The sequence below is a fragment of the Oncorhynchus mykiss genome, chromosome 15 (genome assembly GCF_013265735.2).
Source record: "Oncorhynchus mykiss isolate Arlee chromosome 15, USDA_OmykA_1.1, whole genome shotgun sequence".
Classification (NCBI taxonomy): domain Eukaryota; kingdom Metazoa; phylum Chordata; class Actinopteri; order Salmoniformes; family Salmonidae; genus Oncorhynchus; species Oncorhynchus mykiss.
This window is the reverse complement of record NC_048579.1, coordinates 35970426-35997144: the sequence shown is the minus strand read 5'-3', so window position 1 is coordinate 35997144 and position 26719 is coordinate 35970426. Positions and strand designations below refer to the sequence as shown.

General features: G+C 42.3%; 1 protein-coding gene across 6 annotated transcripts in view; it reads right to left on the bottom strand.

Moving 5' to 3' along the window:
• Positions 1-8895: 8895 nt before the first annotated feature.
• The window catches only part of LOC110490021 (rho GTPase-activating protein 12), a 90976-nt gene continuing 73152 nt past the window's right edge, over positions 8896-26719 (bottom strand). Inside the window, exons 6-18 of one of the 6 annotated variants that reach the window (XM_021563102.2) lie at positions 26392-26514; positions 25136-25213; positions 21760-21821; positions 21400-21481; positions 20914-21042; positions 20042-20245; positions 19734-19836; positions 16408-16527; positions 16196-16294; positions 15984-16061; positions 15746-15880; positions 14646-14751; positions 8896-10700 (exon numbers count right to left, since the gene is read on the bottom strand). In XM_021563102.2, coding sequence (XP_021418777.2) covers positions 10526-10700; positions 14646-14751; positions 15746-15880; positions 15984-16061; positions 16196-16294; positions 16408-16527; positions 19734-19836; positions 20042-20245; positions 20914-21042; positions 21400-21481; positions 21760-21821; positions 25136-25213; positions 26392-26514 — 1494 coding nt within the window. In that variant the 3' untranslated portion in view covers positions 8896-10525. The remainder of the gene's footprint in view (positions 10701-14645; positions 14752-15745; positions 15881-15983; positions 16062-16195; positions 16295-16407; positions 16528-19733; positions 19837-20041; positions 20246-20913; positions 21043-21399; positions 21482-21759; positions 21822-25135; positions 25214-26391; positions 26515-26719) is intronic. The other 5 variants (XM_021563101.2, XM_021563103.2, XM_036944305.1 and 2 more) reach the window with 5 other exon arrangements.

Here is a 26719-nt window from a genome sequence, read left to right as displayed (position 1 = left end):
AGCCCCCACCACTGAGAGGTCCAAGGCTGCCACAGTTATTTTTCTGCTGACTGGGCAGGTGTTGGAATGGGCCACGGCCATCTGAGAGAGGAGGAGCTGGATTCTTATGAGGGGTTCATGGCTCGGTTCAGAGGTATCTTCGATCATCCACCGGAGGGCAGAGGGGGGAGCGCCTACTCCAACTACGGCAGGAGGACCAGACAGCTGCCGAGTACTCGCTCACCTCTGTACGCTATTCAGAAGAGAACTGCGCAGGGAGGTTCAGACGGAACTGGCCTGTCGAGATGACAACCTCCCTTTACACACTCATCGCGATGGCCATCCTTCTGGATAAACTTATTTGGGAGCGTTGGCATTCACATCACTTATCTCTCTCTCCCTCTGAACACTTTGGATCAGAGCCTGAACTTATGGAGGAAAGGCGGAGCGAAGCAGACAGCTGGAGCTTTGTCTCTATTGTGATCAATGAGGGCACCAGCTCCAGCGGTGTCCGTTATGTCCCAACTCGGGTTCCACGAGAGCAGAGAGACGGTCATGTGATCTTCCACCTCCTGGGGCAGGTGTGAGTATCCTATTCATCACTTTCTGACAAACCCTTTTTGGTGTCGATCGCACTAGTTGACTTCCCTCATGTACTGTTTCTAAAGCATTAGTGGATTCCGGTGCCGCGGGGAACTTTATTGACAAGACCCTTGCCGCCTCCCTCAACATCACCTCATACCCGCTCTCCTCTCCTTTCCCGGTTCAAGCCCTTGATTATCGGCCATTAGGTTCCGGGACCATCATACACATCACCAAAACGGTGTCAGTGGAGGAGGTGTTAAACCTCTTGATGGTAAATCTACAGGTTATGGTCTTATGGACAATTTTTTGCTTCGCTGTGGTGCTCCCCAGATTGCAGTTCCACTGAGATACATATTTAATTGGTCACTGGAAAAGGGGGTGTTTGCAAATGTATGGAAGCATGCGAAACTGCGTCCTATTCCAGAAGACTGCAAAGAACCCATTACTCCTGCCAATAGTCGACCAATTAGTCTACTCCCTTACACTCAGTAAGATATTGGAGGGTATTGTGAGTAGACAAATATGGGAGTACATGGAAAAGAATGATCTGATTACAGCCAATCAGCATGCTTATCGCAAAAACCATTCCACTACCACTGCATTGGTTGACATGACTGACCAGTGGCTCAATGCTATGGATAATGGCACGTTTGTGGGTGTACTATTTTTAGTTTTCAGTGCAGCATTTGATTTAGTGGATCATTAAATGATTTTCACAAAATTAATGCAGTATGGTTTTAAGGAGGTAGCATTGAATAGGGTACAGTCAAATCTAACTGACAGGAAACAGTCCACCTATATCAATGGTTCATTTTCTTCCCCTCATATGTTAAACTGTGGAATACCACAGGGAAGCTGCCTTGGGCCACTTCTTTATTTAATATATACCAACGACCTTCCCTATGCCTTAGCTGAAACTTAAGCTACTATATTTGCAGATGATACTACAATTAATGCAGCAAGACAATCGGTTCAACAGGTACAGCAAGCTTTACAAGGAGATTTGGGAGTGTCAGGGAGTGGGTGTGCCAAAACAAACTTGTTTTAAACACCAAGAAAACCAAAGTTATGTTGGTTTGTTACACTAGGAAAAGGCCAAAACAGCATGGGATGAAATGAAGTATGGGAGGAGTACAAATTGAAGAAGTGGCAGAACCAAACTATTGGGAGTGCAGCTAGACAACTGCTTATCATGGTCGTCTCAAATAACTAATCTATGTAAAAAAATATATACTAAAACAGCATGCATAATCAGAAGGATAGCTAAATATTTACCAGGAAAAATTATTCAGCAAATAACACAAGCTTTAATTGAGAGTCAGGTGAACTACTGTTCTGTGGTCTGGGGAAATGCATCATCAAGTGAAGTTAGGAGGTTGCAGAATGCACAGAACAAAGCAGCAAGGATTGGTTTAAGGTGGAGATATGGTTCTTCTGTTGCAGTCATGCGCAATGTTCTTGGTTGGTCATCAATCGACAAGATAATTGAAAAAAACATGCTTATTTTATTTCATAATATACATCATTTAAAACGGCCAAGTTCTATTCACAACGGTATTCAGTTGGTAAGAGACAGACATTCTGTAAATACTAGGATTAGATTGTCCACCATCTATGCGTTATCCAGACAGGAAATAGGCAAAATAACATTTCGATTTAGAGCAATAAAGAAATTGAATAATTTAAGAGCAAACCAGAGAACTTTCAATATATGAATTTAAATATTATTTTAAAACGATTTAAATATAATATATAGAAATGTTGTGGGACAAAAGTAGATGAATAATCAATATTTTTTAGATTGAGTATTTATTGGGTGATTATGTTAGTATATTATGTATGTTTGTAATAGTGTGTTATATGTGAAAATGTGTTCCTATTATAAATTGTATTTTAATGTTTAAGGACTCTTGGAAGATTAGTCCAAATGGGAACTAAAAGAGATCCAAATCAAAACCAAACTACTCACCCTGGAGTTCATCCATCAGAACATCCCCCAAATCGCCAGTGCACCAGCTCACAAGGTCGGCCTCCCTTGACTTCAACCCCACCATCTCATGGTCGATGATGAAAATCAGACTGGGCACCTGAATGCCGGAGGACCTACCCCCACATCGGTTTTAGAGTCCTGTGGTTGTCCATCTTCCCGGAGGTATACCCGAAACTGCGGGAGGTATTTTCCAAAACCTGCTCCATCGGTCTCCCTCATCGCCCCTGGGACTATGCCATCGACCTGCCTGCAGGCTCTGCGCCCCCACGCAGATGCATCTGTCACTCCCCCCCTGGATTCGGTCTTATGTAGCAACATTTGAAACTGTTTTTACATGGGATAAAAGTAGACTCAAAGCTACAAAATGGAATATCATACACGCATGAGAAAGAATGGGAAAGTACTTCTACTTTGAAAGTTGATACACTTGTAAACTCACTTTTGAGAAAAGGGCCTTTAAATGTCTTGGTACCTACTAGAGAGCTCTCCTTTGTCTACACCCATTCAGCATTGTTCACAAGCTCTAAACCTAGCCCCACCCATCTATTTAAGGATTCACATGTGAGATCATGTGCTAAACAGTGAGTCGTGTAAAGATTAAGACTGAAAGTGGTAGTAGCCTACAATAAGGAAAAATTCCAGGTAAACAAAGTGTCCAGATTAAAATATTAGATGACACTTACCCAGACACACTTGTCTAAATGGACGGGTCATGTGAAAAACGCTTTAACCCCCAGCCACATCCAGTGGTGGAAAAAGTATAAATAGTTTCCTTATTAAACCAGAGAGCACAATTATTTATTAGACAGCCAGGGGCACAATGTACTTAATTAAGTATTAAGCAAACCAGATGGCACAATTTGATTGTTGTTATTGACGGAGAGCCAAGGGCATTTTGCGTTTAGTGAGTCTGCCAGATCAGAGGCAGTAGGGATGACATCTTGATAAGTGTGTGAATTGGACAATTTTCCTGTCAAAATGTAATGAGTACTTTCGGGTGTCAGGGAAAACGTATGGAGAAAAGTAAAAGTTGCCAAAAAAATATAAAGTAATGTACAGATAACACAAAACTACTTTACACCACTGCCCAAATGCCTTCACACTTATCACATAGTAAGCCATACAACCCAAGTTGAAACCTGAGGCTATTTGTGTGGTGGACAATTGGCATATCAATATTTTGGATGATCAATAAGTGGATGGTCTCTACAGAAGGTGTAAAACGGTACAGCCAAATGGTTACGTGCATAGTAGCAATATCAGAAATAGATGGTCAATATAAATCAAATATATAGTCTGTACAAGAACGATATCAGTGATAGACGAGGCAGTTATATGCATACAATCAGAGGTAAAGTTGGTGCTTTTACAGGCAGACCATCTATGGGAACCTGCTCCCGACAGTCCAAACGCTCCTTGGAGACAACTCCAGGCTTCAGAGCATCGAAGCTGTAAAACAGGGAACAACAACAACAACAATCATAAGACATTACAACCCTGCACAACATTAACTCACCTGCACAACATCAATTAACCTAGAGTCAGGCGTGTTCTACTGATTGATGTTGAAAGACAAATTCCAGATGCTAAAATATTTTGTTTATTAAACAATAGATGCGAAATAGCATTCTGAGATATCCCTACACAGTTCATAAAGGTAATGTTAGCTATTGTAGCTAGCCAGCCATCTAACGTCAACTGGCTAGCTAACAGCAAGCTTTAACTAGCTAAAGTTAACCAATAGGTTCAATGTTAGCTAGCTATAAATAGGCTATAACTAGCATTGTGAAATGGCATTCTGAGAAAACATCACTAACGTTACACACACCTGATACACAAGTTATTGTTAACTAGCAAGCCAGCCAGTTAACCTCAGCTAACGTTGGCTAACTAACAGCAAGGTTTAATTTGGGATATTTTGTTAAGACATAGCAAATCATTTTACTATAATCCCAATCCATAGAGCAACAACACTAGCAATACAAACTGATAGTCATAGCAAGCTAAAGTTTCCCAAATAACGTTAGGTTTAATGTTAGTTAGCAAGTCAGCCCATCGAACTCCAGCTGGCTAGTTAACAGCATGCTTTAGCTTGCAATGAAAACAACTTTGACAAAATTAGTAAAGTATAATATCTGAACCTGTAGCTAGATTCTTACCTGAATACATGGATGAAAGCTTCACGGCAGACTGCAACCCCTTTTATAAGACATGTGTTGTTTCCATTTAGTTTGCACAGGGTGTTTGGCACGTTGTGTTCCACTGATTTCAAAACTTATTATTTTTTTAGAGTGAGTGAGGGTCAGCATTGGTCGTCCAGAAAGTAGTCCATCACAACTTTTTCCCATTGACCTTTGTCAATAGCGCCTGATAAATTCAGGGCAGCAATGTTATTGAGAGCAGTATAGAAACATATTTGCAGCTCTCCAAGGCTAACGTTATATCTTTGATAAAAATGTTTTTAAAATTTTAAAAAAAAAAAGAATATATATATATATAAAAAAAACTGCAGTAGAAAGAGTTATCTAGGCATGATGAGCAGCTAATTTTATAGACACAAGATGCAACACCGTAGACCAATCCAAACTCATCTCTCGGTATGTCCAGCCCACTTATTATCTCAGCCAATCATGGCTAGCGGGAAGGTTGCTGTCTTTCTCTGTGACTAAACGAACTAGGCTCGCAATTTAACAATTTTATTTTGTATTTACAGACGGCATACAGGTTTGATATTAAGGCACATGAAAGTTCACATTATATTAAGGCTACCTTGTGAAGTAGTGATGCGCAACATACCGGAATCGGGTCACATCTACCCTCCGACAGTGGCTGAAACCCAGGCCATGGCGGAGTACATCCATGAGGCGCTCCTACAAGGTTGCATCTCCGTGGCCAAGAAGGATGGAGGGTTAAGCCCATGTATTGATTACACAGGACTCAATGAAATCACCACCAAGTACCGTTACCCTCTCCAGTTGGTACCGGCAGCCATCAAACATCAAGCTCCCCGGGGCCAGTTTTTTTTACCAAATTGGACCTCCGGAGTGCATACAATCTCATCCGCATCCGGGAGGGGGATGAATGGAAGACCGCTTAGCCAATGCTCCGTCAGGGTTCCAGGCATTCGTCAATGAGGTGTTCCGGGACATGCTACTCGGCTACCTTGGGAGGATCACATTGTTCACATCCGAGTAGGCCTGGAACGCTTACAGGCTAACCAACTGTTTGTCAAGGCTGAGAAGTGCCAGTTCCATCGGGAGGCTCCTTGGCTACCAAATCATCGACCAAGGAGTGCAGATGGATGCCAAGGAGGTAGATGCAGTCAGGTCATGGCCAGTCCCAACCACCATAAAGGGGTTACAATGTTCTTTTGGGTTTGCCAACCTCTACCGCCATTTCATCAGGATCTTCAGCTCCATCGCCTCACCTCTCTCCTCAAGGGTGGTCCCCATAGGTTGGTGTGGAGTCCAGCAGCTGACGAGGCCTTCAGTCTACTGAAGGGAAGTTTCATCTCAGGCCATTGCTCAAACACCCAGATGCCACAATATATGGTGGTGGACCCTTCAGAGGTGGGCGTGGGGGCAGTTCTGTCTCAACGACAAGGTAATCCACAGAAATTGTATCTGTGTGCGTATTACTCTAAGAAACTGTCCCCTGCAGAGGAATTATGACGTCGGTGATCGAGAGCTCCTGGCGGTGAAGTTGGTATTAGAGGAGTGGAGACGTTGGCTGGAGGGCACCAAGGACCCATTCGTCATCCTCACTGACCATTGGAACCTGGAGAACATACAGACAGTGAGGAGGCTGAATGCGCCAAGCAAGGTGGGCCCTTTTCTTTACAAGATTTGACTTCACGCTGACCTATCGCCCAGGTTCAAAGAACACCATAGCCAATGTCCTGTCCCGGCACAACGATTCGGGAGAGGGTCCTGTCCAGAATGCACCCATAATCCCTTCCTCTCTAGTCATAGCCCCTGTTGTCTGGGACGTAGATGTGGACATCCTCCAGGCTCTGGGGAGGGAGCCCGTACCCACTACCTCTCCTCCTGAGTGCATCTACCTTTTCCACGGAGATAAGGGATCGGTTGCCGACCTGGGCGTACACAGCTGTCGTTGCTGGACATCCAGAGTTTGCATAGGACATTAGTCGCTATGTAAACTCCTGTTCTGTATGTGCTCAAACTAAGTCCCGCCGGCATGCTGCAGCAGGGAACTCCTTCCCTGGCTCATCGTCCATGGTTTCATCTATGCATTGACTTTGTCACTGATCTCCCCTCTGATGATTTCACCACCATTTTGGTGGTTGTGGATAGATTTTCAAAGTCCTGTTGTTTCATTCCTTTCTCTGGACTCCTAACTGCTTTCCAGGTCGCTGAGGCACTATTCCAGCAGGTCTTCCGGCATGATAGCCTTCCGAACGACATCATCTCCCCATGGGCCCCAATTCACATCACGGGTAGGGAGAGCCTTTATAGAGAAGCTCGGGCTCACGGTCAGCTTCACTTACGGGTATAGGCCTCAGTCCAACGGGTAGGTGGCGAGGATGAACCAGGAGCTGGGAAGGTTCCTGAGGAGTCACTGCCAGGACCGGCAGGAAAAGTGAGCCTGATTCCTTCCATAGGCGGAGTACGCCCAGAATTTGTTACGTTACTCCTCCGCCGGGCTGACTCCCTTTCAGTGTGTTCTGGGTTTTCAGCCAGCTCTGGCTCGGTGGACCCCAGGCCAGACCGACGCTCCTGCGGTTGATGAGTGGTTCAGGTGCGCAGAAGTGTGGAGCAAGGCTCACGTAAGACTACAGTGCGCCGTCCACCGTCAGAAGGAGCAGGCAGACCACCACTGCAGTGAAACTCCCACTCCGCCTGGTCTGCAAGAAGCTGAGCCCCCGGTTTGTGGGGTCGTTCGAGGTTCTCCGGAGGGTCAACAAGGTGACGTATAGGTTACAGCTTCCCAGTGACTATCGTATCCCACATTCTTTCAAGGGAGCTCACTCCTATGCCGTCAGATCCCTACTGGACTCCCGACGTCGTGGGGGTCGGCTCCAGTACCTGGTGGACTGGGAGGAGTACGGCCCAGAGGAGCGGTGTTGGGTTCAGGTGGAGGACATTCTGTATCCCAACATCATCCGTGATTTCCATCTTCGCTGCCTCTACTCCCACCCCTCTCCTCCAGTGTTCGACTTCGCAGGTTTACTAACCACCGGTCCGCTTCATCATTAAGCACACCTGGACTCCATTACCTCCCCTTTATCTGGCACTCCCTTAGGTTCCTTTCCCAGGCAGTATTGTTTCTGTTGTTCATGTCTAGATGCTACTCCTACGTTGTATCGTTCCATGTTATTTGTTATCTTAAACTAACCACCTGCACCTGCTTCTTGACTCCCAGCATCTACGTTACACCTGCGTCCCCACCACCACACAATTAGTTATTTATACAATCAAAACAAATTTAATTTCAAGCCTCCCGAGTGGCGCAGTGGTCTAAGGCACTGCATGGCAGTGCTAGCTGTGCCACTAGAGATTCTGGGTTCGAGTCCAGGCTCTATTTTAAATCGCAATATGGGTCATGTGGGCATCATTTGTAAGCTTATTCTATTGCCAACATGCTAAGATATAAAATACAATCTTACTTCAGATATTGTCATTTGGTGTGCATAGATTGTAGTCATGAACGCATTCAAGTGCGTGGTCTGGAGCGAATTTTCTTCACAATATGACAAACAGGCTCATTTTGTTCAGGACAACCCTGCCCCAGGGTATAACACGTGTCATCCTTGTAACTGTGGATCAAACAGTGATCATAAACGTTGATACTGTAAATGAGGAGTTTCAAATATGGAAATGTGAAGTGCACATTTGGACTCCCGGGTGTGTGGTTTGCTTGTATGACATCAAAGCGGTATTTATTATAATCCTTAATGCGTCAAAATCAAGATACACTTTCAAAACCATTTCCTCTTTTGTAACAATCTATTTTGTCAACAATTTACAAAATCAGTGATATTTCACTCGTTGAACCAACCACTCACCATCAAAACATACATACTTCAATAAGGAAATATTTTTTAAATGTAGGCTGCACAGAGGCTTTTTTGCATTGTACCTTCCATCACCATAAACTTGAATTTAATACTATTTTCCAGTACCATTTTCTCTCCAGTCCCAGTCCCGTTGAGATTAGTTTAGGTAAGGAGAGTTATTATGAAGTTGGAACAGAGGCTTGAGCCTACATCCCAAATGGCACCCTAAATAGGGAATAGGGTGTTATTTGGGACATAATCAGTATTCATCTGAAATTGTCATGTTAAGACTGACTGCTATTCCCTGCCTTCTCCATTTCTTTTCACTGAAAAGCCAACACTTTTACACTTATAATGAAGGCCTTTCACTAGCAGAGGCCTACCATACAAAGCACGTTAGACTAGACAATAACACACATCTGTTCTTTATCTGTACACATTAGGGAAGATCTTATGTGCATCCCAAATGGCAGGCACCCTATTCCCTATATAGTGCACTAATTTTGACCAGGGCCTATGCATAGGGAATAGGAAGCCATTTAGGATGCAGCCAGTCTTCAGATATAGCAAGTTCATTTACGGTATTATCCCCCAAACACAGGTTTGTTTTGATGCTTCCCAAAACCAGTCATGTGACATACTGACTGACCACTATTGATGATTGCACTAGGGTCAAAGGGTAGATCTGGAAGAAGGGGCGGGGCTCCAGTTCTAGCGAGGGAGGTAGGGTGACCTGTTCGCGTCCAAAATTGCACCCTATTCCCTGTAAATTGCCTTACTTTTGACTGGTCAAAGACTCTGGTCAAAAGTAGTGTATTATAAAGGGAAAGGAGTGCTAAAATGCAGTTCCCAGATCTGATTGTGGTGAATGTTTTCATTATAAAGTCGGGGAAATATAGCTAATACACATGACTATGTCCAATCCAGTTGATCCAGGGGTCCCCTCCGAGAGACCCCATACATAATTTTGGGGTCCCGTCAGAGAGCCCCCATATTTAATACTGATTCTGTATCCACACAACTGAGGCTTTACATTGTACTTCACAAAATTCAGAGGTCAAGTCAACAGTCAATGTTCCACAACACTGAGAATATCCAGTTCATAGGTTCATCTTATTATTATTCCAACACAAAGCAATGAGAGTAGTCTTTATACAGACGACCAAGCATGGTCTATATTCTACCACACGGTAGTAGGATATGGGCTTCCATTGACTTGACAGAGGGAGATCAGACCACCCAGCCAGCCAGTTATTCAGTGGGTGGTTAGTTGTTTGAATCATCTGGATTGAGTTGTGCTTCCTGTGTTGTGATGTCATCAGAGAAAGCCGGAAGTCACTCCAGCGGTTTCTTTTACGCCACATCAATGTATCCCACAATCCTCTTCTTCTGTTTCACTCCAGTCCAAAACAATGAACGTCTTATTCACCAAGCTCTTGTTGTATATAGTATGTACTTAATACTGGCCATAGGAATCCAGTGTAGAACACAGTTATACCCTGTATACTCAAATCCACTGGATCACGTCACACACGGAGGGAGATCCATCCACACCATTCACACTGCACTCCGTCCGCCGTCAATGCCATGCCAGGTCCTAGATCCAGCCAGCTCACCAACCAACAAACCAACCAACACTCTCCCCTGAAGCAACTGCACCGCCCTGCTACTCACAGCAGGAATGGGAACCAAAGTGAATGACATCTGTATTTATTTACATCATTACTCATCTCTCTCAAAATGTTAAGTGCAAAGTCATTCACTAGTTTCCTTTATTAATCTTATTATCAACGAACAATAATTACATTTTTGTTTTTCTTTCTTTAAATTGCTGGGTCCACAGTAGCAATGTTTCAGTCACAAAAATAAGCGGTATTGGGTGAGTCCGACCACTCAATCAGACCATCCTCTTCCACAGGAGTTTACCTCAGGTGTTGTTCTTAGGTGTTTATTTTCTACCTGCTGAATATGTTCTCATACTCCAGTAAAATGAGCTCAACAATCTGGTTCTGATAGACCATGTGAACAGCGATGTTTCCCGTCTCCGTCTCAGGTCTGAGCAGGGTGGGGCCGAAAACGATCGCTACGCTCTGGGTCGTCATACGGTTGGCCTCCCCATGATCAATCACCCTGGAGAGAGACAGGAAGGCGAGAGGGGGAAAGAGTGGGATACAGGGACAGACTGCGAGCAGAAATCTGCCAGGCATTTCCAACACAAAGGCACATTTTTTTCCTTGAGGCCCCCATTGTTAGCCAAATAATGATCATTATGCGCAAAACCCCCAATTTACACAGGCCCACTGGGCTAAAGATGGACCAGAACCATCTGGCATTTTCCCGCACTGCCCTATGGTCAGTCCGTTTTGGTGAAATAGGCATATCATTTAGAAAACACATTACAGATGTTGGTTGGTCAACAAAGGGATCAGGTATACATACGCTGGAGACAAAATGTATATAACATTTATTAAGTAAGCTACTGCTAGTATTAGAAAAACATAAGATGCAAAATACAATATTAAACAACGGCAGGCAATATCGCTGCTTTTAAATGGAAATCAAAATTCTTGGATACAGTAACGCTGCGCCACACAATAACATTATTCATTGGAAAACCCAATTAAATCCCCTTGTCTCATATACATAGGAAGCATCCCAAATGGCACCCTATTCCCCATATAGTGCAGAACTTTTGACCAGAGCCCTGGTGAAAAGTAGAGCACTATGTAGGGAATAGGGTGTCATTTGGGATACACTTCCATATAGACAAAATGTCACACAATACATTCCCTAGAACAAACACCAGATCTAAAGGTATTGCATTATGGCAAACACAGGGCCATATAAATGCAAATAGTGTTTAGGCAAATGTCATTCTGAACATACTGTATGATATAGCCCCGAGCTCCAATGGGCTGAGAATCTACCCAGAACCCTACTTATAGGTCCCCTGGTCCTGTGTACCTCAGACATATCAATCTGAGAATAAGTCAACAAACTAAGATAGTGGTGAGGACTGACAGGCTACTGTAGGTTATTGACAGAAAAAGAGCAGACAAATCCTGCAGTGCCAGACGTGTCCCCCTGCTTAAGCCAGTACATGTCCAGGCCCGTCTGAAGTTTGCTAGAGAGCATTTGGATGATCCAGAAGAAGATTGGGAGAATGTCATATGGTCAGATGAAACCAAAATATCACTTTTTTGTAAAAACTCAACTCGTCGTGTTTGGAGGACAAAAAATGCTGAGTTGCATCCAAAGAACACCATACCTACAGTGAAGCGTGGGGGTGGAAACATCATGCTTTGGGGCTGTTTTTCTGCAAAGGGACCAGGACGACTGATCCGTGTAAAGGAAAGAATGAATGGGGCCATGTATTGTGAGATTTTGAGTGAAAACCTCCTTCCATCAGCAAGGGCATTGAAAATGAAACATGGCTGGGTCTTTCAGCATGACAATGATCCCAAACACACCGCCCGGGCAACGAAGGAGTGGCTTCGTAAGAAGCATTTCAAGGTCCTGGAGTGGCCTAGCCAGTCTACAGATCTCAACCCAATAGAAAATCTTTGGAGGGAGTTGAAAGTCCGTGTTGCCCAGCAACAGCCCCAAAACATCACTGCTCTAGAGGAGATCTGCATGGAGGAATGGGCCAAAATACCAGCAACAGTGTGTGAAAACCTTGTGAAGACTTACAGAAAACGTTTGACTTCTGTCATTGCCAACAAAGGGTATATAACAAAGTATTGAGATAAAATGTTGTTATTGACCAAATACTTATTTTCCACCACAATAAAATGCAAATGAATTACTTAAAAATCATACAATGTGATTTTCTGGATTTTTGTTTTAGATTCCGTCTCTCACAGTTGAAGTGTACCTAAGATAAATTACAGACCTCTACATGCTTTGTAAGTAGGAAAACCTGCAAATCTGCAGTGTATCAAATAGTTGTTCTCCCCACTGTATATCAGTTTTACTTGAGGATCAAAATATTGCCCGCGGCACCATACAGGTGGCAAGATAGTTGGGGAGAGATTTTTGATGTGCCGATTCCGTGGCACATGGTTCATGAACGGATACGCAAACAACTCTTGATTCCAAAAAATGATTATACAAAATTCTTGCCACAAACAGAATGTTATGTATATGGGGCATATAACCATCTCAGCTCTACAGATTTAGTTGCAAATAGACAGAATCACTATATCACTTATTTTGGTATTGCCCCTGGGAGTAGCTGAGGGGTGGGTTTAAAAGCTCATGTTCTATAGTTGAATTCGGAAGTTCACATACACCCTAGCCAAATACATTTAAACTCAGTAATTCCTGACATTTAATCCGAGTAAAAATTCCCTGTCTTAGGTCAGTTAGGATCACCACTTTATTTTAAGGATGTGAAATGTCAGATTAATAGTAGAGATAATGATTTATTTCAGCTTTTATTTATTTCATCACATTCCCAGTGGGTCAGAAGTTCACATACACTCAATTAGTATTTAGTAGCATTGCTTTTAAATTGTTTAACTTGGGTCAAACGTTTCAGGTAGCGTTCCACAACCTTCCCACAAGAAGTTGGGTGAATTTTGGCCCATTCCTCCTGACAGAGCTGGTGTAACTGAGTCAGGATTGTAGGCCTCCTTGCTCGCACACACTTTCAGTTCTGCCCACACATTTTCTATAGGATTGAGGTCAGGGCTTTGTAATGGTCACTCCAATACCTTGTCTTTAAGCCATTTTGCCACAACTTTGGAAGTATGCTTGGGTTCATTGTCCATTTGGAAGACCCATTTGTGACCAACCTTTAACTTCCTGACTGATGTCTTGAGATGTTGCTTCAATATATCCACATAATTTTCCTCCCTCACAATGCCATCTATTTTTTAAGTGTACCAGTCCCTCCTGCAGCAAAGCACCACCACAACATGATGCTGCCTCCCCCGTGCTTCACGGTTGGGATGGTGTTCTTCGGCTTGCAAGCGTCCCCCTTTTTCCTCCAAACATAATGGTCATTATTGCCAAATAGTTATATTCTTGTTACATCAGACCAGAGGACACTTCTCCAAAAAGTACAATCTTTGTCCCCATGTGCAGTTACAAACCATAGTCTGGCTTTTTATGGCGGTTTTGGAGTAGTGGCTTCTTCCTTGCTGAGCGGCCTTTCAGGTTATGTCGATATAGGGACTCGGTTTACTGTGGATATAAATACTTTTGTACCTGTTTCCTCCAGCATCTTCACAAGGTCCTTTGCTGTTGTTCTGGGATTGATTTGCACTTTTTGCACCAAAGTGCGTTCATCTCTAGGAGGCAGAACGCGTCTCCTTCCTGAGCGGTATGACGGCTGCGTGGTCCCATGGGGTTTATACTTTAGTACTATTGTTTGTACAGATGATAGTGGTACCTTCAGGCTTTTGGAAATTGTTCCCAAGGATGAACCAGATTTGTGGAGATCTACAATTTATTTTCTGAGGTCTTGGCTGATTTATTTAAATTTTCCCATGATGTCAAGCAAAGAGGCACCGAGTTTGAAGGTAGGCCTTGAAATACATCCACAGGTACACCTCCAATTGACTCGAATGATGTCAATTAGCCGACTTCAACTGTATCTAGGTGTAATGTGTATAAAAAATATATAAAATTACTTGATTCTTGATATGTAACAAGTGTAAAAATAAATAAAATAAAATGCCATGTATGTAAAATGTGTGTAGAATGTACAAAACAAAGTTTATTTTTGTCCTCCGAAAAGAGGCGGATGGGCAAAAAAACTATTTAAAAAAAACGATGAATATTTTCCCTGTTTTCTTTCTCCCTCCTTCTCGCCTCCTTCTTAAGAGGAATTCAAAGCCTTTGCAGCCTGAATGGAAAATGCTTTATGTACGAACCAGTAACAGGGGGACATGAGTGTATTACCGACTGTGCACATCAAGCCCAGACAATAGTGGAGATCCATAAAGCCCGCTAGCGGCTTCCCAGGCTACTCTTAAACAGACTAGCAAAATGAATTATGAGCTGGGTCTTGTCATTCATCAGCGAGTATTGACTTTAGCTTAGCAGAAATGTAGGATGCTTTTTACTTACCTTCTGAGATGCTTGAAGAGGCATTGCATTGTGTCGTGATTTGGTTTTGGCAAATGCTTGATTAAGTCTTTTATCATATTCACCCGCTGCTTGTAGTCTGAGCATTCTGGAACAGAGGGAAAAATGTAAAGACATTAGTTTCATTGCATATGTAGAAACACAGCATTTACATGATCCTGATTATGGTTGCAAATTAAGGGTATATTACTGGAAACTTTCTAAGTTTACCAGTAAACTATTAGAATTTCAGTAACTTTCAAGGGTTTTATGTAATGTATCACAAGACATCTCCTGGCCCTTTTGGGTACTTCAGATTATCACAAGTGTCTGTAATTATCCCTGGCCCACTTTGTGGCCTTATCACATGTAAAATATATAAAATAAACCATCAATTTAGTGAATACCTTCGGTGCTTAATATTAGAGTTTCAGCATGAAATAGCGTTTATTTATTTAATGTCAATATGTCTTTGTTTTAAATGTTTCGGAGCCAAACTAGTGGCAGTTGTAAAATAAAAAGTCAATAGTTGGAAGAGTTAATTGAAAATAATTGTTTTTTCATTAATTAGACTATTTTCTCTTGAACCATATTGTTTATCCAATAGAAACTCATGGACAATATATACAAAGATATTAAAAAAATGAATATTATCCTGTATATGAATAAATTAAACGACCAAAGTTACCATAGATTGCCATAAATTACCTAAAATTATAGAAGATTCCTGGAAGATTCCTTGGTAGCTTTGCAACCCTAATCCTTAATTCTAATACATTTTTGTGAATTCAAATGAGAAGGGTGCCATCTTGTGGATACATTTAAAACAGCACACATTTGGAATCACCAAACCAAGTGGTACAGCATATGAAGTCAATTATGTCTTAATAAGCATTGTCTTTAAGCAAACCATCAAATCTTGATTTTACCTTTATAAATAGTAGCTCAGTAGACAGGCATATAATGTATACGTCATAGAATTAGCAATTAGAATAGGAATTCATAATTTAATAGGATCTCTATGGTATATGTGTTGTACAGTACAGTGTTTGTTATACAGCACAGTGAAGTCTAACAGTGTAGTCAAGTGTGTTACTACTCACTGATGGCGTTGATAAAGTCGTTGAAAGAGTCGTAGGTGAAAACAGGCTCAGGCAGCTCTCTGAATAACATCTTCAGGGCTCCTGTAGTGACGTGGATGTCTTCCCACTTACTGTCATCCAGCTCTACCTTCTCATCTGGAACACACACAAATAAGGTTCTCTCTTTTAGTACTATTCCATTGGTTCCATGGACAATTCCACTGGTTCCAAAAGAAAACTAAAACTATTTTTGCCATACCGTGATTAACAGCAAAGCGCAGCTTCTGTATAACAGCTAGGTTTCCACTCACTCTGTATATCCCATCTATACTCAGACCTGCAAAAGAGATGACAGGGTCAGAGACATAGAGGAGGGGGAAAGAGAAAGATACAGAGACAGCATTATAACTGATTCAGTACACATAATGGAAACAAAATGGCTCATTTTAAAAAAAGGCAGAGAGGTCATACCTGTGTTTTCCACGTGGTCGATGCACATGGTGACGAAAGTGGGCACCGAAGTGTTCTCCCTCTGACACAGGCTGCTCAGGCTGCAGCCAAACACCTGGTCTGTGGCGCAACACAAAGCAAGAGAAGTATATTTTAAATAACAAATAAAGAGAGAGACAGGCATGTCAAATGTCACCTTTATAGGAACTGGCTTGCAGTGAGGCCGGCCATACCTTTAATGTAGCCCTTGTCTCTGACGGCCTGGTAGGTAGGTCGGCGGGTTAGGAACTTCTTCAGCTTTACTCTGGTCTTCTTCTGGTCCGAGGAGTCCATACTCACAGATGTCTTCATCGCTGAAAACATACGGAGGGAAATTACTAAACAGGTATTAAGAGGGCATTTGGTGACAAAACCTTTTTAGATCACTGACACGCAAACATTCTTACACGCACCTGCACACACGCAAGCGCGCCAGTGTTAATTCAGATTTAGTCTCGTCTTTGTCATTTTGACTAAAATATCATTATGTTGTAGTCACATTTTTGTTGTCATTGCAATAATGATTTAGTCTAGATATATTCAAAATGATAAAAACAGTGGGCCATTTCAGTCAACTAAATGTCCTTTCATTGTAGTCACATTTCAGTCACATCACATTTGTATTGCCTCATTAACCTATAATAAACTTAAATCACTGACTTCCATGTGCACAAACATACATAGCCTGGTCCTACCAACATATGTTTCTATTCACTCCCCAAAAGCAGAAAAATGTAAAACATAACAGTATCAGTCAAAAGTTTGGACACCTGCTCATTCAAGGGATTTTCTTTATTTGACAATTTTCTACATTGTGGAATTAAGGTGAAGACTTCAAAACTATGAAATAATACATATGGAATTATGTAGTAAACAAAAAAGTGTTAAATCAAAATATATTTTAGATTCTTCAAAGTAGCCACCCTTTGCCTTGATGACAGTTTTGCACACTCATGGCATTCTCTCAGCCAGCTTGACCTGGAATGCTTTTGCAACAGTCTTGAAGGAGTTATGCTTCATATATATGCTGAGCACTTGTTGTCTGCTTTTCCTTCCCTCTGCGGACCAACTCATCCCAAACCATCTCAACTGGGTTGAGGTCGGGTGATTGTGGAGACCAGGTCATCAGATGCAGCAGTCCATCACTCTTCTTCTTGGTCAAATTACACAGCCTGGAGGTGTGTTGGGTCATTGTCCTGTTGAAAAACAGCTTCATGGTGGGAGCCTCACATGCAGAGATACTCCGTTCACCTACTCTGCGTCTCACAAAGACATGGCGGTTGGAACCAAAAATCTCAAATTTGGACTCATCAGACGGAAGGACAGATTACCAGTCTAGTCCATTGCTCTAACGTCCAAGTCTCCTCTTCTTATTGGTGTCCTTTAGTAGTGGTTTCTTTGCAGAAATTTGACCATGAAGGCCTAATTCACACAGTCTCCTCTGAACAGTTGATGTTGAGATGTGCCTGTTACTTGAATTTATTTGGGCTGCAATTTCTGAGGCTGGAAACTCTAATGAACTTATCCTCTGCAGCAGAGGTAACTTTGGGTCTTCCTTTCCTGTGGCGGTTCTCATGAGAGCCAGTTTCATCATAGCGCTGGATGGTTTTTGCCACTGCACTTGAAGAAACTTTAAAAGTTCTTGAAATGTTCCATAATGACTGATCTTCATGTCTTGAAGAAATGATGGATTGTCGTTTCTCTTTGCTTATTTGAGCTGTTCTTGCCATAATATGGACTTGGTCTTTTACCAAGTAGGGCTATCTTCTGTATACCACCCCTACCTTGTCACAACACAACTGATTGGTTCAAACACATTAAGGAAAGAAATGACACAAATTAACATTCAACAAGGCACACTTGTTAATTGAAATGCATTCCATGTGACTACCTCATGAAGCTGGTTGAGAGAATGTGTGCAAAGCTGTAATCAAGGCAAAGGCTGGCTACTTTGAAGAATCTCAAACATATTTTTTGATTTGTTCAACACTTTTTGGTTACTACATGATTCCAGATGTGTTATTTCATAGTTTTGATAAAGAAAAACCCTGGAATGAGTAGGTGTGTCCTAACTTTGACTGGTACTGTATATAAGAATAATATTATGTAAGAATTATTTGTCCATGCAAATTCCTAATTCAGCCTACATAGATATTGCACATTACATACAAAACAAACACAATCAGAGAGAGAGAGAGACTAGATGGTGCCGCAAACTATTGGCAAAGTAGTATGGGTTGCACCTCCATCACTTGGTCAAGTCATTGTTATCAACATTCCACAGATGCTGCAGCCACATTGATGTCCAAAAGTAGAACAGGGGCTAATGACTGTTTCGCCCAGTGATGTAGTTGAGTCACTAAACCTTGAGTCCCCTGTGCTCGAGTCCAAGTCAGAATCACCAATGCTCAAGTCAGGAATCGAGTCACGAGTCCCAATGTCTGAAGTCCGCGTCCCAGTGCTCGAGTCCTGGTCCAACTGGTCAAGTCTGATTCACTAGGTCCACATTAACTCAAAATAAAGTTATTTACCCAGATGTAGCGTAGTAGCAAGAGGAATTTAGTCAATATATTTTTAGCTATCTCTTTTCCTTTCTTTCTGTGCCACCAAATGTTTGCATATAGGCTACTGGTAATGTTACCATGACCACATTCAGTTAAAAAAACATTCTTGAACGCTGCAGATAGAAATTCCATGAACAGAGCCAACATTATTCCTTATTCAACATATCAGAGAGGCATGTTGGCTCTACATAGCCTATTTCTTTCTGAGCATTCCAAAACGTTGCAGCCTGCTGAACGCGCCCCAGGTTGTTAGTGCTTGGTAGCTAATGAGGTAATATGATTGAACAAGGTGTAGCCTAAACAACGGTTAACGGTCAGGTCCGCAAGTAGCCTAGTTTTAGAACGGCCCGGGATATGCTTTATGAATGTAAAATCCGCCAGTGCATGATAGACAGAAAAAACCTTTGCGCCATGGGTCATGTCTTTGCAACAATAGCCTAAGGGCTATAATCAAGCCATTTTCGCTGAGGAAAAGTGGGGGAAATGGGACATTAAGTGGGAAAAGTGAGAGGGTTGAGTGAGACTACAAATTCATTTCCAGAGCCTACTCAAGGGAGAGAAAAACATAGCTAGACTGTTGTTTTACCATTAAACGCAATGCTGCTATTGTTTTTAATTTTGTTAAGCAGCTTGTGTTTCTTAACCAGGCACAGGGTAGCTAACTAGAAGGCTGGTAGTGACTGGTTAGCTACAGGGAAGCAAGAGAGTTGCCTGCGCAATCTCTAAAAACTATTGTCCAGTCCATTTAGTAGTCACAATTTTGTCTCATCTCGTTTTAGTCAACTGAAATGAAAATACCTTTTTGTTTAGTTACAGTTCTTTCTGGGTCTATTTTGGCACTGAAAAATTATGAATATTTCAGTCACTTTTTGTTGACAAAACTAACACTGACGCGTGAGCGCGACACACACACACACACACACACACAACACACATAGTGTATTTAGTCAAGGAACCTCTGTTTTTCTTGGAGTCTCTGTGGTCTTTCTCCTTGTCTTGTTTTTCTGCACCGGGGGACTCAGGCATGTCTTCCTCTAAGGCTTCATCTGACTCCCATGCCTGTCCACACACACAAACACCACAAGTTATTCAAATCAGCCTGGATCACCTCTGCCGTGAAAGGGAGTGGTACTGAACAGATTACAGATAAATGCATACATTTCAGAAGCCTCTCGTTGTGGATGTTGACAAACCTGACTTGTACTTTACAGAGGTGTGGTACCGTAACTACTATGTTGAGAACTGAGATGAGCGGTCCACTCACATGTGTACTGATGGTGTCTGTCAGGACTCGGTACCAGTCGTTGATGACGCTGTCGATCTCTGATTGGATCAGCAGCTCTGTCCCCTGATGGGTCTTCAGCTCAATGACGTGCTTCTTGCTGGACTTATCCTTCGAGGCCCAATCAACTGACCCCCCTCTGAGATCCACAGTGAATTCCGGCTTCGACTGGTTACCCCCAAACTTCTACAAGGAAGTCAACATTCAGACAATCAAATCAGATGAGAGCTGGTTTTCCAGCTCAAGGATAGTAATAGTGGTAAATCTTTCATGAGTACTTTTCCCACCGTTATTATTACAAGTTGCATTAAAAACAACAAAAGCAGTGTTAGGCTACAAGTTAGTTATAGTTATACATGAGTTATTAAGTGCTAGATCTACTTGAAGATAAACACAGATGATCATATTCACACCACTGTGTTACAAGCTGTATTATTGTGAAGTTAAATTGTTAGCATATTTATCACATTTTTTTAAAGCACTGTATTATCGTATGCATTTTTACACCACCTTTATTTAGGAAACAGCTCCTCTATTTTCTTTTTCATATATTGTTTTAAAAATAGAAACTCAATCATGTATTCTTCATTCTTTGGAACACTCTTTTAGTTTTTACAAACATCCCCTCTCAGGCAAACTGGGTCAACCAATCAAGACGATTCAATATTCTTATCATGATAGCAGGAAAAATAATCCAGAGTGAGCGCATGCCTGAAACTCAAAGTTCCCTCACACCCCCTTGGTCACCCAATCAGATGACGTTATGAGCAGCAGGCAGGGGATAGGACAATGTGAGGATGATGGACAGGCAGAGGGACAAATGGGAGACATGCACAGGGACAGAGGAGACATACAGTGGCAGCCTTGGAACGCTCATGGACAGAGTGGACATAGGAGACAGCTGGGCGAGGCTTGACCGAACGCTTCCAGTTGGCCAGCAGAGTGAGCAGCAGCTCAGGGATGGAGCCACTACGGTAGTAGGACTTTGGATGAGGAGAGGAAAGAGGAGAGGAGGAAGGAGAGGGAGAGGTAAGAGGGAGGGAAGGAAGGATGGCAAATGAGAAATAAAGAGTCACAGACTGATGAAAGAGCAAATAGGAAGAGGTATGGTGTACTACTACTAAATGGAGAAAGACAGCCAGCCAGGTAGTTATAAGGCACTCCAACTACCACCCTCCTTTTGAGGTAAAAAGAATCCTGCAGGTTATTGGAAAAGAAGGGGAGGCAATTAGCTCAAATTTATGTATTTTTTAATCCAAAAATGTACTTCAACTGTACAAACTCTGCCACATTCTGTCACCCAAGATGGTTCCTAACAAGGCGGCTGATGGGATACGTACCCAGCTGGTGCCACTCCCCTGTCCTTTAGCGAAGAGCAGCGAGGAGCCCTGTAGCACCGTCCACGACGATGTCCAGTTCTTTCTGTTTGAATCATTTCACAACACAACCATTTACCAACCATCAACCACTTCACAACACAGCCCGTTATTAACCATCAACCAAGTCAGAACACAACTATTTATCAACCACGTCCCAACCATTTATCAACCATCAGCCTGTCCATTATTTCAACAAAGAATCAATAAAAAAATATGTATTTATCGTTTTGTTTGTATGATTCTGTATTATCCTCCAATTTCCTCATAAAAGAATGATAACATTTTCTAATCTACAAGATCTTTATAATGTATGTTCTCTACCTGACTTTTTTGCCATTCTCAGTTATTTTGGTGACGTTGAGGACTCCACACTTCTCAGAGGGCTGTGGAGGGAGATAAACAGGAGACAAACATAGTCAGACCCAGGTAGTACAAACACACCACGCACATACTGCAAAAAAATATGAAATCTAAGCAAGCCTAAATATCGTATTTTATAATAATTCACTGAAAATGTTGTTGTTTTTTCATACAAAGCTAATTTATCTAAAGTCATTGGCAGATCATTTTGCTTATTTTAACTTAACAAATATTTTATAAAAGTAATTTCTTATTTCAAGATATTTTTTGTCTTAAGGTAAAATATCTTGAAATAAGAATAAAATAAACGTATTAACAATTTTTGTAGGTAAATATATAGACAATTGTTTTTATTGAACTAGGCAAGTCAGTTAGAACTTAAGAACAAACTCTTATTTACAATGACGGCCTACCCCGGCCCTATCCCCTCAATCACGGCCGGATGTGATACAGCCTGGATTCCTACCAGGGACTGTTGTGACACCTCTTGCACTGAGATGCAGTGCCTTAGCTTCTTGGTGACAGTATTGAGTAGCTTGGATGAATAAGGTGCCCAGAGTAAACTGCCTGCTAATCTGTCCCAGATGCTAATATATGCATATTATTAGTAGTATTGGATAGAAAACACTGAAGTTTCTAAAACTGTTTGAATGATGTCTGTGAGTATAACAGAACTCATATGGCAGGCGAAAACCTGAGAAAAATCCAACCAGGAAGTGGGAAATCTGAGGCTTGTAGTTTTTTTTAACAGATTGCCACAGGCTCTGAGGCGCGGTCATGAGAGAGTTAGCTCTCGTTCCATTGCTTTTCTACAGGCAATGGAATTCTCAGGTTGGAACCTTATTGATGATTTATGTTAAAAACATCCTAAAGATTGATTCTATACTTAGTTTGACAAGTTTCTACGGGCTGTAACGGAACTTTTTTGTCCAATGTTCGGCTGGACCTGAACGCGCGTTTGGATTTGTTTACCAAACGCCCTAACAAAAGAAGCTATTTGGACATAATGATGGACAAAACAAACATTTATGGTGGAACTGAGATTCTTGGGAGTGCATTCTGATGAAGATCAAAGGTAAGTGAATATTTATAATGCTATTTATGACTAATGTGGACTACCCAATATGGCGGATATCTTTTTGGCTGCTTTGTTGTCTGAAAGCTGTACTCAGATTATTGCATGGTTTGCTTTTTTCCGTAAAGTGTTTTTGAAAACTGACACAGCGGTTGCATTAAGGAGAAGTATATCTCTAATTCCACGTATAACAATTGTATTTTCATCAACATTTATAATGAGTATTTCTGTAAATAGATGTGGCTCTCTGTACAATCACCGCATGTTTTAGAACTACTGAACGTAACGCGGCAATGTAAAATGAGTTTTTTTTATATAAATATGCACTTTAGCGAACAAAACATACATGTATTGTGTAACATGAAGTCCTATGAGTGTCATCTGATGAAGATCATCAAAGGTTAGTGATTAATTTTCTCTCTATTTGTGCTTTTTGTGACTCCTCTCTGTGGCTGGAATTTTTTTTCCCTGTGAGTTGGTGGTGACCTAACAACCGTTTGTGGTGCTTTCGCTGTAAAGCATTTTGGAAATCAGACACTGTGGCTAGATTAACGAGAATTGTATCTTTAAAATGGTGTAAAATGGCCTCCCGGGTGGCGCAGTGGTCTACGGCACTGCATCGCAGCGCTAGCTGTGCCACCAGAGACTCTGGGTTCGCGTCCAGGCTCTGTCGCAGCCGGCCGCGACCGGGAGGTCCGTGGGGCGACGCACAGCGTCGTCTGGGTTAGGGAGGGTTTGGCCAGTAGGGATATCCTTGTCTCATCGCGCACCAGAGACTCCTGTGGCGGGTCGGGCGCAGTGCGCGCTAACCAAGGTAGCCAGGTTGGAGGCGCGCTGTGTTAATAAGAAGCAGTGCGGTAAGGTTGGGTTGTGTTTCGGAGGACGCATGGTTTTCGACCTTCGTCTCTCCCGAGCTCGTACGGGAGTTGTAGCGATGAGACAAGATAGTAATTACTTACAACAATTAGATACCACGAAATTGGGGAGAAAAAGGGGGTAACATTTTTAAAAATGGTGTAAAATACTGGAGGAATTTTAATTATGAGATTTTTGTTGTTTTGAATTTGGCGCCCTGCACTTTCACTGACTGTTGGCGAGGTGGGACGCTTCAGTCCCACATATCCCAGAGAGGTTGAACCGCTGCGCTACCTGGGAGCCCAATTCTGCCAATGACGTTAAAGAATTTAGCTTGGTTTAAAAAAAAATACATATACTGTATATACACACACAAATTATAACAATTTTAAGTGAATTATCACTTATATTTGGCTTACTTCACTTTCACTTTTTGCAGTGCACACACACACACACACACACAGCAGGGGAGAGGAAAAACAGCCAGCGGCAGGTGAGATACAGAAAAAGAGTAACAACATAATAAGGCTCGTGCCTTAAGCACACACTAACACAATCATACACTGAGTGTACAAAACATTAGGAACACCTTCCTCATATTGAGTTGCAGCCCCTTTTGTCATCAGAACATCCTCAATTCGTTGGGGCATGGACTCTACAAGGTGTCGATAGCGTTCCACAGTTGTGCCAAATTAGCTGGATGTTCTTTAGGTAGTGGACCATTCTTGATACACAAGGGAAACTGTTGAGCGTGAAAAACCCAGCAGCGTTGCCGTTCTTGGCACACTCAAACCGGTGCACCTGGCACCTACTACCAAACCCCATTCAAAGGCACTTCAATCTTTTGTCTTCCCCAGTCACCCTCTGAATGGCACACATACACAATCCATGTCTCAATTGTCTTTAACCTGTCTCCTACCCTTCATCTACACTGATTGAAGTGGATTTAACAAGTGACATCAATAAGGGACCATAGCTTTCACTGGATTCAGCTGGTCAGTCTGTCATGGAAATAGTGTTCCTAATGTTTTGTACACTCAGTGTATGTACTCACACACACAAAAAGTGCTAGAGGAAATGGGGTAGGGAAAGGGGTGACAGACGTCGTTCCTTGTACCAGCAGTAGAGGGTGGTATGACACAGACACAAACTACTGATTCAAACAGTTTGCGATCAGTTGTCCCAAAAGGTGAAAGACATTACCCTAACAGAGAAACATTCACCATAAACTAAACTATTGGACAGTAGAATGGACTTTGGCTATGGTAGCAGATAGGAGAAACAGAAAGGACACATGCAGGAGAGAAAGAAAGATGGATGCAGAGGATAGAGGATGATGGGTAAAAGCAATGCATAGAGAAAGGATGGATGTTGCATGTTGTGGAGCGAAAGCCAGGGAATACTGACGATTGAGGGGTGCTTGGGAGATGAGGGGCAGGAGTCAAAGTCAGGAGAACTCAGCTTGGGGAATGTAGGCCCACACTCCTACACAATGATACAGACAAAATGATAAAGAACAAGGTCAACATGATGATGATGTAAACTAGAGAAGATATGTTTAGATTTATGGTTAGTTAGTCAGGAAGAGAAAATTAATCAAGGATCTGGAGCAAAAATCCTTCATCGTACTTGGGTACTTAAGGCGGGGTATCTGACTTCAAATTGCCAAAGGATTTCTAACTAGTTATGCCAATACAACTACTGTCGGTTATTGTGAAGTGGTCATGTCAACTAAAAAGGAAAGAGGTTTGTTTGTTTAAAGGCTTCGTTGCACATTCAGATAATAGTCCAAGGTATTCTCTAAAATATTTGGTTTGACACACACAGAGAGAGCACATTTGATTGAGTAAGGGAAATAGAATTTTGTGAAAACCTCATACTCTGCATTTCTGGTTTAAATCAGCAATAGGTTTAAATCAGCATTTATCCTTTCCGCTCTGAATTGGTGGAGGCGGGGTAAGGGGGAGGCGTGAGAGCGGAGGATACTAACTTTACCACGGAAAAGAGAGTGACAAACTTTCCCCATGTGATGGCCAGAGCCAAAGTGCCTGAGTTTTTTTTTTAAAGAACTGTAACGGAAATAAGATCAAATACTAAGGCTGCATCTGATTCACTTATCCAGGTACAATTGAATCAATGGACTAGTCCCAAAGAGAATGCTTTGAAAGCATGGTTTAGCCTATCGCGTGTAACTTGGATTTGTCAATGAGAGGAGTAGCTAGTGGATTACCTCGTATGACTCTTATCCTCTTCACACCCACACAGAATTAATATAACTCACTGAGACCCAAGCAAGGCCAAGAGCATGCAAAGTGACAACATACTGGCCAGACTGACCACCTGTTGTGCTGACCAGACAAACTACTGACCAGATGGCTAAGATAGGGTTCAAGAACACTCTTACGGAGCAGCGTCAAACTTATTTACAGCATCAAAACAAGTGGTAACTGGTGACAACCAGGGTTGGTGTCAGAACCATTCAATTCAGTAAATTCATTGAAAAGCATTGAAATTTCAGTTTACTTCTGTATTTGACTAAATTAAAGTGGAATTGACCCAAACCCTAGTGGTTACAGGAGTAAACACTGCCTGCATGTAAACAGAGTTGCCGATAGAACTGGAATGTAGGATACACACAGACAGAGCATGTGGTCTTACAGTACCTTGTCGCTGAGGTCTAGTACGTAGGTGCTGTGTCTCCACTTGGTCAGGACAATGGGGTCTGACAGTTTCCTCTCCAGGCTACGACTCTTGGGGGGATCACCTGGCTGAGGGGACACATTGTACTGGATGGAGGGAGCAAGGGAGTGAGAGGGAGGGTGAGAGAAAGGGAGTGAGAAAAAGAGAGCGAAGGGGAAGGCAGTGAAGAAAGTCAGAGGAAGGGAGAGAGAAAGAGGGTGGGCGAGGGTGACAGAAAGAGGTCCAGGTAAACCTGGACCGTTATCCACTGACAACAACACCAACAGAGTAAAGGTCCTAGAAGAGGCGTGG